Source organism: Tachypleus tridentatus, chromosome 10 (genome assembly GCF_004210375.1).
Source record: "Tachypleus tridentatus isolate NWPU-2018 chromosome 10, ASM421037v1, whole genome shotgun sequence".
Lineage (NCBI taxonomy): Eukaryota > Metazoa > Arthropoda > Merostomata > Xiphosura > Limulidae > Tachypleus > Tachypleus tridentatus.
The window spans coordinates 121,564,310-121,577,308 of NC_134834.1; the positions used below are offsets into that span (position 1 = coordinate 121,564,310).

Below are 12,999 nucleotides of genomic sequence, written 5' to 3' on the forward strand. Positions count from 1 at the left end.
GGTAGGATATAATTTACTGTAAAATCTACACGATGTTTGGAAAGTCACTGTGCAGTTATGTAATCATATTTTATTCAGTCTATTTCAAGCCAGCAACTGATAGCATTGTTTAGAAACAAAATAAGAAGGATCCAAGCCTATATTGATGCCAACAGGGAGTCACTTTCAACATTGTTTATAATTGTCATTCATATTTACCTCCTGTATTCTATATTGAAACATGTCTGTTAATAAATATATAAGTGCACAGTGACTTTCCAAACACCCTGTAGTTATGCTGGTTGCCATAGAAACCAGTATGAATAATATTAGAATGAATCCCTTAGATACTATAATTGTGGTTTCAGGAGGGTATGAATGTTTTTTTGTGTTTTTTATTAGTCAATATAAATCAACAGCTCTTTTAACAGGTGAAATACATTTACACTGTGTATTCTCCTTACATTATACTGATAGCAGAAGTACATTAAATAACTCTGAGATCATACTTGCTGAATTGAACTGTTGGTGTGTATATAAAGATATACACATATCTTTATGTGTATTTATTTTGGTAAGTAAAGTTGCACAAAACGCATCAGGGAGAGTCAGAGTGGAACAGCTCTGGTGTGACACTCCAGTCAGCTTGTCTTGAGCATGGCTGAAAAAGCTAGCCGGTTCCACTGCAGGTCGTGGAGCTGTCTCTTTGGCTGGAACACGGCCAACTATAATTTGTTACTGCTTTCTTATTTACTGTTTTTGTTTCGCTCTGTTTATTGCACAGTTTTTTTTAATAGTTACGTGTTATTAGTTTTGGTTTTATATAAGTTTAATTTATGTATGTTTATTAAATCAGAGAATTTTTGACAAGAAGCAGTTTGGTTTATTCTGTTTAATTACTATATAATACTTTTCTTTTGAAGGAGTTCATCTGTATTATGTTGGAGGAGAAATTTATGCTGAGTGCCTCAGTGACAGCGCCATCTTTGTCCAGAGTAGGAACTGTAACCATTCTCATGGTTTTCACCCTACTACTGTGTGTAAAATACCACCAGGGTGCAGTCTCAAAATTTTTAATAATCAGGTATGATCTCATTTGGATTATTTTCTAATGAATCTATATTATCTGAAGGTACCCCTCATCCTCAAATTTTCTCCCCACTATTTTGAGGCAGAGTTGAGCAAAGTAATGTGTTCTTTGTTGTTTATTTAACTCTTAAGTGTTTGACTTGGCCAGGGCTATACTTGTGGTTGAGCTGGAGGTATAACAAACGGAAAAAATATGGGATTTACTAAAAAAATGTGACTGTGGAGTAGAACTTTCATTATGTGAAAACACAATGCGAGTAAAACATTTTCACTTTAACTGTTCAACATTCTTTGTCTTTTCTGTAACCAGTATTTTCCATTTTCTGGGCAAAAGGTAACTGAATTTCTGTGATGTCTTGTCTTAAATCTTACAACAATGGGAACATCAGAAGATGGTTCTATTGTTTGCAAGTCTTAAGTGGAAAAGTATTTAGTTGCTTTAAATTTAACCATTGTGGACACAATTATAATGATATATATGTGTTGAATGAAAGGTATCAAGAAAAGTGTTTGAAGAGAGTTTCAGAAATAATCCAGTTATTATTTCCTATAAAATATTTACATTTCTAACCAAATTTAAACCCAAAATAGCAGTCGATCCACATTAAAATAGGTCACCTTTGACAAGCAGCTGGTTTGAAAGTTGTATGAAATCGTTTTTTTTGTGCTGATTTAAGTATCTTTTTAGACTTATTCTAATAATCAACAGTCAGAACTAAAAAACGTTATTAATACTGGTTTTGATGATATGAATTATTTGTCACACATATGGTCTGGTTTAGTCATATATGTAAAAGTACTAAAAATGTTTTTAAAGATGACTTATTGGAAGTGTGTGTTGAGATAGATGACAGTAACCAATATTTTGAATATGTTGTTATGATTGAATGCTTACAGGTTCCGTTTTTAGCCTCACAGTCTGTCTGTAGGTTCAAAAACAATACTAAGTAGATGTAGGGTTAACAATGTCAAAAAATACAGGAACAAGGTATGGGTGGATACACAAAACCATATAAAATCTCTTCATAAGTAGTGAAATACTTTGAAGAAAACCCTTTATCAGTAACTAAAAGTCAAATTCCTTTCATTTGTATGAATTCAGATTTAAATAAAAACATTTAAATTGAATAATGCTATAAAATATTACAGTGGCTAATAACCATAAACTTGTAACATTGACTTCAGGGATCTTTGTATGGTTTTGTTTATTTATCCATACTGTAGTTTTGTACTCTTGTAATTGTCATCCCTATATCATACTTAATTTTTCAGAATTGTTAATTGCTTTTTTCACCTCTGTTTCAAAAATTAGTATTAATTAATGATAGTTGTTATAAATACAACAGTTTTAGTCTGGTGTTATGAGTTGTTTTAGTGGATATCACATGTTGAAGCCAGTGAAACTTTGTACTGCTAGTTAAAACTCAACAACATAACTACTGGCGAGCTGGAAAACTCTTCTGTTCCCAGAATAACTAGCAAAACATTTAACTGTTACACTACTTGCTGTGCTCAGTTTACCTTAGTTATTATTTTGGTCACATTGAAGATCTTGGCAACTTTTGAAAACCTAAGTTATATGTTTATAATAGTCTCTTAAATTGTTATAAGAGAAATTTAAGATATGATGAGCAATACATAATATGGATCAGGCAGTTTTTCTCCTTATGTGTAAATTACTACTATGCTTAGTGATAAGTATTATGTGAGAAAAAATATTTGATAGCCAAGTTTTACCTTTTCTTACAAGGTAAAAAAACAAATGACAATTACAAATGCTGAAGATATTAAGACTCTGATTAATTTCTTGATGAGCTACCAAGACAATAACAGTACAAATATTTTTATGGAAACACAGATATTTTCATTGTCACCATCTGTTTGGTAATTTTACTGCTTCTTGCAGTGTAGTTGAAATTAGTTTGTATTTTTATGTTATAAGACAGATAGCTCTGACACATTTGATGTTTCATACTAAAATCTTAGATTAATAAAATATAAATATTCAATTATTTTATTGTTATAACACTAATTTTGTAAAGGTTTTTCTAAATCATAGTATATCAACTTATGTTTTTTGTGCTCCACACTGACATGTTAGAATGAATTGCTTTTGTTGTTGACCTTAGATTAATAAAATATAAATATTCAATTATTTTATTGTTATAACACTAATTTTGTAAAGGTTTTTCTAAATCATAGTATATCAACTTATGTTTTTTGTGCTCCACACTGACATGTTAGAATGAATTGCTTTTGTTGTTGACCTTACAGTTATAACTCTTTTTGTGCTTTTTATTGTTATATGTAAACTTTCATGTATTTGTATTTTTACTGTTCCACAGTGGTTCTCATTGTTATGTAAATTTTCATGTATTTTCACTTTTCCACACTGGGTTCTCATTGTTGTATGTAAACTTTCATGTATTTTCACTTTTCCACACTGGGTTCTCATTGTTGTATGTAAACTTTCATGTATTTTCACTTTTCCACACTGGGTTCTCATTGTTGTATGTAAACTTTCATGTATTTTCACTGTTCCACAGTGGGTTCTCATTGTTGTATGTAAACTTTCATGCATTTTCACTGTTGTATGTAAACTTTCACGTATTTGTACTTTCACTGTTTTACATTTATTTACATTCCTTATATTTGTTATTTTCATACACAAGATTATATTTATTTGTTTCATGTGAATTTTCATTTTCACTATTTACAAGATTCCTTTACACTAACTTGGACCTGTGAGCTTTGAATTTGTTCTTTATCTACACTTCCAATCTTTGTGTTTTAGTACATCTGTACTAGATTCCACATTCATATCATCCATTTTTCTTGTTTTTCTATATTGGCAATGATTTGTTTGTGCTAAATCAACTATTTTCATTCAAGTTTCTGTTTCCCATAACAGATTTATTTTGTACCAGATTCAGTGTACACAAACATGCTTTTTAAGGTTATTTGTGAATATGGTGGAACTTTAGCACCTTGTGTTAAACCCATACTTCTGTATTATTTTATCACCTGTTAACCGTTGCTCAGTGCAGTCCTTCAGTGTTAGCTACACTGAAATAAAGAACATGGTATGATTGTAACGACCAGTTAACATATCAATGTGTGACATCACTTAAGAGATTGAATGAAGCCCATAAAATGAAGTACATTAGTTTCCAAGAATTACTGCATCTTAATACACACATACAAGTCACAGAATTTTGTTTCCCTTTTCTGTAATCTAATAATATCTTGAGAGATTTTTATTCTTTTCGTCACATAACTTATGCTTGAATAACTTCATTTTGTTATTGGTAGATATTGAGTTTTTAAGCTATTGTATTTTTACACATTTATTTTTGTGTCAATAGAACTTTTCGGTAAAGTATCCATTTTTTTTTTTTCATATGTAGTCAATGATTTTACCCTTGCAGGAGTTTGCTCAGCTTCTGAGTCAGGCTGTGAATCACGGTTTCGAAGCCGTGTATGAACTAACCAAGATGTGCACAATACGTATGAGTTTCGTTAAAGGCTGGGGTGCAGAGTACCATCGTCAAGACGTGACTTCTACTCCCTGTTGGATTGAGATTCATCTTCATGGACCCCTTCAGTGGCTGGACAAAGTACTGACTCAGATGGGGTCACCACATAACCCCATTTCATCTGTATCATGACGTAAGAACAAATTTTCAGAGGAATTCTATGAAACTAAGATACTGTACCTCTCTTATATGAGTTTCTTTTATTATACAAGCTTTCCCATTTATTCATATTATGTTTTATTAAAAACATTTCTATGGAGAAAAACTGTGTCCTTGGAAAGTACATTACAGCAGGTGTGACTTCACTGAATAATATTTGTTTCAGGAACCTTAATTTGCCATTATATTCTTATAAATTAAATATTTTAAAAATAGTAACACTCTGGTTCTGGTGATGTGAGTTCATAATTTTAAACATGTATATAATTCATAACAAAAGTGCTTAACACTTCAACTTTGTGAAAACTCATAAACAAAATTACATCACATTTGAACTGTAACAATTTAGAGAATTCATGAACATTATTCTATCATAAGTTAAACTGTACTGGTCTTGAAAACTTGTTATCAAAAAGGCTTTACAACTTGAACTGTAACAGTCTGCAAAGTTTATGAACAAAATGTACACTTCTATTTGAGGTATAACAGTCTGCAAAACTCGGGAATGAAAATGCATTACAAGTTGAACTGTAACACAGAAATTATGGACAACAAGGGACCTGTTGGTCCATCTAGGCCGTCCCATCCACTAATTTAAACTTTAAAAAGGAAGAGAATGCCTTGCAGGTTGAGCTGCATCAACTTAGAAACCTTCTTCAAGAAGGCTTTGCAAGGTGAAATGTAACAGTGCCATGGAAGTTTGCAAGGTGGTCATTTGTCATTGTGTATTTTCAAAAATTCACTTTGAAATGTTTTTTTATATTATTTCATATAATACTTTTCTATTATTTGTATCACCTTTGTCATTCTTCAAGAAAATGTTTATTGTTGTGATAAACCAATTATTCAATATGCATCAACATATTGTAGCACCAAAGTGTACTCTCCAGTTGATAGTTCTATGTGCTTTACTAGTTAATAGTGAGAACCACTTTAATTGTGGTTCACCATAACGTTGTGTACTCCAGAATGATTTTGTATTTTTATGAATTTCAGTATCTCATATTACAGTGTTGGAATATTTGCTTCATGAATCAGAAAGAAAAATTCTGTTTTGTACATAACATTAATTTGTCGGCTGTGTTTTGATGATGGACTGAAGTGAGATTATTTTGTTAAAAAGAAAAATATAGAAACAGTTTTTATCAGTGTTGGCAAATTGTTTCTATCATAATTTTAACACTTTTTTATTCTTCTGAATTATGAACAAACTTTTAATGTTCCCACTGATTATTCTCATTTTACTGTTAATTTAGTTTCATATCTGTACCATGTCTTGTGTAGATATAATGCATTTTGGTGAACAGAAATAACATCCGGCATTATAGATGTGTGTAATTATGAATACATGGAATAACTGTCGAGTCTAGAAAATATGAGTTTTTATTTACTCAACATTTTAGTTTTCTGCTTTCAACATGAGCTTTATATGATAAAAATCTATCACTAAAAATAAGAACAGGTTTATTTCATTTATTCATAAATATTTGTACAATACTTCTTGTGAGTAAATAATTAAAGCTATAGTTTTCATTATTACTGCATTTGGAGTGTAAGTAAATTGTCAAAGTGAATTTTCACTGACTACAAGACAACATTTGTTTAAAGAAAAACCTACGTTTATAAATGAACAATTATAGATGTTTGTAGTATCTAAGTAACACTTGTGAAAACATTTTTCCAGTTACTTAATAAAGTAACAATATCATTTTAAACTTAACTGCTCAATACATTTATTGAGAGCCGTTTATTTGCAGTATTTAATAAAAAGTTGAATGAAATTTATTAAATATTCCTGAATGTTCTGATCTGTATTTTAATTGTTATTTGTAGGCTTATATTTCATATTTTATTACGTTATTTATTAATGTATAAAACGTAAAAATAAATGTTGGTTTTCTTTGTCACCTATCACTCTGAAACTGAAATTGACAAGTTTTTGCTGCTGTTACATCATAATATATTTGTGGAATCGTTTTATACTCGTATATATACCTGTTTTTAGATAAGGCCATTAACATTAATTGATTTTGGTCACATCTTGGATAGTGAAATATTTATTTGAATGAATCTAATTCATCATAATTTCATTATCAACCAGTCGACATGTTAGACAATTGATCTGTTAGACACGAAAATTAGATGTTAAAATTCTTATGGGGATTTTTGTAATAATTTTCATTGACATGACTGTTTTAAAAAGAACATTTTGAAAGAAGAAACAGGAAAAACAAATATTTTAAAACATTTAAGAAATTTGATATAGCCCTTTTTTTAGATCATTTGTTAGTAGTAGTGGTTTAAAACAGTTTTCATTTGACCAATTCAATCATAAAATTTGGTTGTCCAAGCTATGAATTATTTAAACTAATATTCATAGTGTGTTATATACACAGATGGACTTGCTAATTTTCATTTGCTTCAAAAATGAAGTTCTTTACATTAAAAAATACATTGACAATGTATCTGTATTCTCTAGATAAATTGTTATATTTTCTTATTTTGTAAGTTTAAAGCTACACAGTGAATTATATATCACTGCGGATTTCAATATTTTCATTTTAAGCCACTTAGTTACTACTGTTACAACGGGGGAATTTTCATTTGACGAAAATTTGTTACGAATTTATTTGTCTGAATTAAAATGACCTACGATGTTTTTTCCTACTCGATAAGGTGCTGAAATTAGCACACCAGTTTTTATAACAAGTTTAAAAAAGGTATTCTTTTTATTATTACAATGTTAATTTTTTCTAGGTTAAGTGATTTGATGTGTTTTGTAAGGTCGCAAATTGGATACTTAAAGTTTAGAAAGAATGTTCCAAATGGTGTGTTTTTATTTAGTGTTCTAACTGTTTTGATTTGTGAAAGAAGTGTGCAATATATGTAATGTACTTGCTTTAAGAAAAGATGAAATCTTTTCCATGTATAACGTGACAGCCATATGTATCAATGTTCATTGTACTTTTAAATAAAGCTTATGTGAAAATCGTAGTTGTATTACTGTTTATGAGTCAGCCGTGGTTTGAGTCCGTCATTTAACTACGAAACTGGGAACTAAATAAACCTTGAGTAGGATTAATCCTCATGTGAAAATAATATAAAAGTTTAGTTCCAAACTTTCAGTGCATCTATTTACTTACACTCATTTTTTTTAACTCTTGTGGTTATTGTGTGTTTTAATTACGTTATTACTCATTTTGGCGATATCAGTTGTATATTCTGTTTTTTGCAACATCTTACATGTTACAGTAACTTTGGCAATGATAAACAGAAAATTCCACAGTTTTGGAAACATAACATTTAAACTGATAGATAGTGCTAGAGTAAGATTAAATGATACAGATTTTATTTGAATTTCGCGCAAAGCTAGCTACACGAGGATTATTTACGCTAGCCGCCCCTAATTTAGCAGTGTAAAACTAGAGAGAAGGCAGTTAGTCATCACCGCCAACTCTTGCGTTACTTTTTTATCAACGAATAGTGGAGTTGATTGTAACATTATAACGCCCCCAGGGTTAATTACAAAGGAAATATTTACTGTGAAATCTGTATCTGGGCATGTGGGTTAAGGCGTTCGACTCGTAATCTGAGAGTCGCGGGTTCTAATCCCCGTCGCACCAAATATGCTCGCCCTTTCAGCCATGGGGGCGTTATGATAATACAGTCAATTCCACTATTCGTAGGTAAGAGTAGTTCAAGAGTTTGTTTTTGAATTTCGCGCAAAGCTACTCGAGGGCTATCTGCGCTAGCCGTCCCTAATTTAGCAGTGTAAGACTAGAGGGAAGGCAGCTGGTCGTCACCGCCAACTGCTAAATTAAGAACGGCTAGCGCAGATAGCCCTCGAGTAGCTTTGCGCGAAATTCCCCAACAAACAAATTCTTTGTAATCAAACACAAAGTTGCACGATAAATTAATTAGTGTCTACCACGGGTATTAAATCCCGGTTTATAGCGTTATAAACCTTCAGAATTGCCACTGGGAGGGGGCAGTTAAAATATAACCATTGCACGTACGAATAATAAAATATACACGGGTATTTTGAAATTATTTGATTTGTATAGAGATATATTGTACTAACTGTTTAATCATGTATGGTGTTATTATTTATACTACGAAAAATTTCCTCTAGTAAACTTGGTGAAACTGGTAGTTTAATAAATTTAAATATTCACATCTCGAATTTAGTGCGTGTTTATTTATTTATTAATTAATATCACGATTATTATAGTTCAATCATTTAGAGCGAACATATATTATCTGTTTGTTTCTACACTGGCTTACCCCATCCTCACAGGAAACAAATGTACAATTTATTACGTGTAGTTATGAGCTCTGTGACCGAAACGGCGACTAAAATATTCGCGGATAAGCCTGTTTAATCGGATTAATTTACGAACAGAAGCTGTGTTTAATAAAGTGAAAATATGAAATAAGAGTAATAAATTAATTATGCATTTATGACAATTTTAGAATGTCGTGTATTGTACAAAGTGATTGATAATTAGATATTGTATACATTGCGTATAGATAACAGAAAATTATATTTCACGCAAAAACCATCATTGCGAAGGGGCGGAAAAAGAAATAAAAATATACCATTTGCTATGTGTTTAAAGTGCCGCTGCACAATGTCGTACGTTATGGTTTTGTCTATATTTCTTTTTTAATTTAAAAAGTGAATGTCCCAAAGAAATTCAGAAGTTTACATTTTTCGTGTATTTCATATTTCAGAAAATCTATCATAGCACAAAAATAAATTACTAGTAATATCACAAATTGGATTATAATCGTCACAGTTGTTTAATAACAAAATCTAATTATAAGTTTAAGAGATGATATTTTATAAGCAAAGTGCTTACAATGTCTCATTCATTTCATGTTTTTTACAATGTGTGTATGTTTGTTTGTTTTTTTAGAAATTCAGATTAAACTAGTTTTATATATAAATACAATTATATATTCCAACGACCCCTTAATATCTTTAAGTTAAATAGGGTCGAAACCTTCCCACTGATAAATTAGCGATGTATCACCCAATGTAGAAAGAAGATTTTTTGAGGCGGTTATTTTAAATCAATGTAATATTTAAGTTAGTTTTATTGTTAATTTTGTACGTGGGTTTTATCAGGATGGTAAGTAAAAATATTAAAATTTAAAATGAAAAAGTTAAGATAACCTATATAGAATTAGAAATACAAGTTATATATTGGGTGCAGATTTTTATTGATGCCCATGCAATAGCACTTTAGGGTTTAACAGTAACGTTGTTATTATCCTTGTATAATGTCAATAGTATAAATAGCAATAGTGTACCAACATAATTAACTACTTATAAGCTGTAACTTGTAGTTGTACTTAGATGATGTAGAATTTATGGTTGCAGATAGGCTTAAACGACTGAAAGTACAGCAACTTGTTTTCGAACAAGACTGAACATCTTACTATCCCAAAGTGATTTACAGATATTCATTTTCAAAGTTGGTTGTATATTTCTCAGAGTATATATAGTTTTTAGTTAATCCAACGTTGTAAAATTTGACAAACTATACACTTAAGTACTGGGAGAGTTTGAGCACTTTACAAATTTACTCAACCTTTTATGATGTAGTTGAAAAATATGATTCATCATTTGATAACTGTTGTTATTAAGTGTTATTAATAATAATTCTGGCATTTGTCCCAGTAACATCTTGCAAGGTTCAGCTAGCTTAAGGTATTTAGGTTAATGTTAATATACTTACATAACAATGTATAATAATCAGCGAGTGTATTACTGAAATTATTTACAGTAACACTGACATATTTTCTGCATTTGAAGTACATTTTACAGTATAACATGTTAAACGTTATTGTTTTATAGCATGAAAATATATAACAGTTTACTATTCTTTTATGTATCTAAGGGGTAAATTAAAGCCTGTTTTTACTTAAAACAATCAAGAAGGTTATAGGTCATGGACTGATTTCAATCAGTGTGTAATATGAAATAAAGTTTTGTTTCATATATATATATGGTACATCTCTTCCACTGGTGACTATACCATAATTGTTATTATAGAGCACTAATTTAAAGCTCATATTAATAATAAAAATTATAATAATGTCAAGAGAAAGCAAACTTTATGCTTATCAGAAACCAATAAAAGGAAAATAATAGAATATGTGTATGCATAGAAAATTCTAAACACTTGATAAATGTCATGTGCCACATGATATAAGTATTGTAATTAGTAATTACACAGCAATATTTTACAGACAAAAGGTGAAACTACATATGCATAATTAGTCCACATATGCTCGGTGGAAATGTATAACTGTTCAAAATAATTTATCTGAGAAATAGTGTAGTAATTGGAATTACTTTATTTGTATATTTGTGTTTTGTTTTCAAAATTATTTTAATCAGTCATAGATAATGAAAAATTGAATTTTTGGGAGGCAGGTGTACTATTGATCAGAGAAGTTCCCTGGTGGGTCAGTCGTAAGTTACAGCTGTACAATGCTATGATCCAGATTTTGATTCCACATTGGGCATAGAACAGACATCCCAATGTGGTTTTGTGTTAAAACAAATGGATCAGAGAATTATAATGTAGTTTTATTCACAATAAATCCATCACAACTGACTTGTAAAAATCAGTGGTTTTTGTGTAATATTATTCCACATGGGAAGAGTTTATAAAAATTAAAACCACCTGAGGATGTCAATAAAAGGTAATTTTAACCCATGAAATGCATGTCGTAAATCCTCTTTCTGAATGTTAAAACTGGATATAAATTTCTTAGAATATGTTTTAGTATTCAGTTAATCTAACTTTGTAACATTTGGCTTGTTACATTTATTAATATTAATCATAACTTTAATATTAAGGCAATTTAAAGAAAACAATGTAATGTTCCAATCAGGCTGAACCTTAGGGTACTCTAAGCACTAGTAGACAGTGTAATTTTAAAGCAGACAGGTATAACCAGACCACAAGTGTTTAAGACAGTCTATTTTTGCAAATTTATATGTTTAGTTTTTCTATTTGAACTATTATGATCACAACCTATACAGAATATTTGTAGTTTTATTTATAGGTGATTTCAGTACATAACTTTCTGAGTACGAAAAGTTGCATGTTTTACTGGTCTTTTTAAAAACAATCAGATAGTTGTATATGATATTTCAAGTGTCTCAGAATTATTGATCAATATTATTGTGCTACATTTATAAGTTTGTGCACTAAGTTTATTATTTTATAAGTTGATGGGCCAAATATTTTTTTTGTCATTTGATTTATCCTCATGTCGGTGATAAGTGTCAAAAATAATCAAAAGTTACATAAGACTGAAGTGAGATATTTATTTACATATTAGATGAGTCTGGTACTGGATGTCTTCCAGTCAACTGTATTAATAATTTTTTTTTAAGACAATCAGCTTTTTGTTCTTTTTTTCTAAATGAGGGGTTCTCGTAGAGTTTCAGTTTCATATTGTAAACAAACCATGTGTTTCACTTTAAAAAAAGCTAACACTCTTACATATCTAGGGTGCATCGTACAGATTTATGCTTATAAAACTGAGCATACTGAATCAATGAACATTTATATTGAATCAGACAGCCGAGCATGTTGAAGTTACAAAGTGCTCTACCTTCTGAAGTGCAGGAGTGCCTGAAGAACAAGAGTTATGAGAGTGGCAGGTCCTTGATGTAGTTTCACTTGTTAGAAACCAGTATTTCTGGGTAACTAAAGAACAAACATTTTTGGTTATTACTGTAAGTTTCAGTTTTTTACTTGTTTTCCCCTCTCTCTCTTTTTCTATGTCTACAGATTTACAACGCTAAAATCAGGGGTTCGATTCCTCTCGGTGGGCTAGGCAGATAGCCCAATGTGGCTTTGCTATAAGAAAAAAAACAAAAAAACTCTCTCTTTCAGATCCACTAATGAATACTTGTTACATTAAACATTGTGAATAACCAAGTTTTTACAGTGGTTCTCGTGCTTTCTCCTAATAGACCCCTTCTCAAACCAAATACAGTTTCGCAAACTCTTATATTCATATAGGTTTTACCTACACAAGCTGATTCTTAGTGTAAAAATGTAATGTTGACATAAATACGTAACTTAATTAAATATTCAAATAAAACTATTTAATAAAATGCAGTATCATTTCATCGTTGTAATCAATAATATGAAACTTTTGTCTTTACCACTACAGACCTTGTATCAAGTTTTACTTTTGGGTAGGT

At 30.4% G+C, this 12,999-nt stretch overlaps 1 protein-coding gene and 1 pseudogene across 2 annotated transcripts in view; both read left to right on the forward strand.

The window, feature by feature from the left end:
• Nucleotides 1-7,752, forward strand: part of LOC143230213 (protein mothers against dpp-like) — a 43,716-nt pseudogene extending 35,964 nt beyond the window's left edge. The window contains exons 8-9 of the transcript XR_013016291.1: nucleotides 903-1,063; nucleotides 4,497-7,752. The product of XR_013016291.1 is annotated as a protein mothers against dpp-like (transcript). The remainder of the gene's footprint in view (nucleotides 1-902; nucleotides 1,064-4,496) is intronic.
• A 2,009-nt stretch (nucleotides 7,753-9,761) lies between these two features.
• The window catches only part of LOC143230215 (uncharacterized), a 111,546-nt gene continuing 108,308 nt past the window's right edge, over nucleotides 9,762-12,999 (forward strand). Inside the window, exon 1 of the mRNA XM_076463352.1 lies at nucleotides 9,762-9,898. Coding sequence (XP_076319467.1) covers nucleotides 9,896-9,898 — 3 coding nt within the window. The 5' untranslated portion in view covers nucleotides 9,762-9,895. The remainder of the gene's footprint in view (nucleotides 9,899-12,999) is intronic.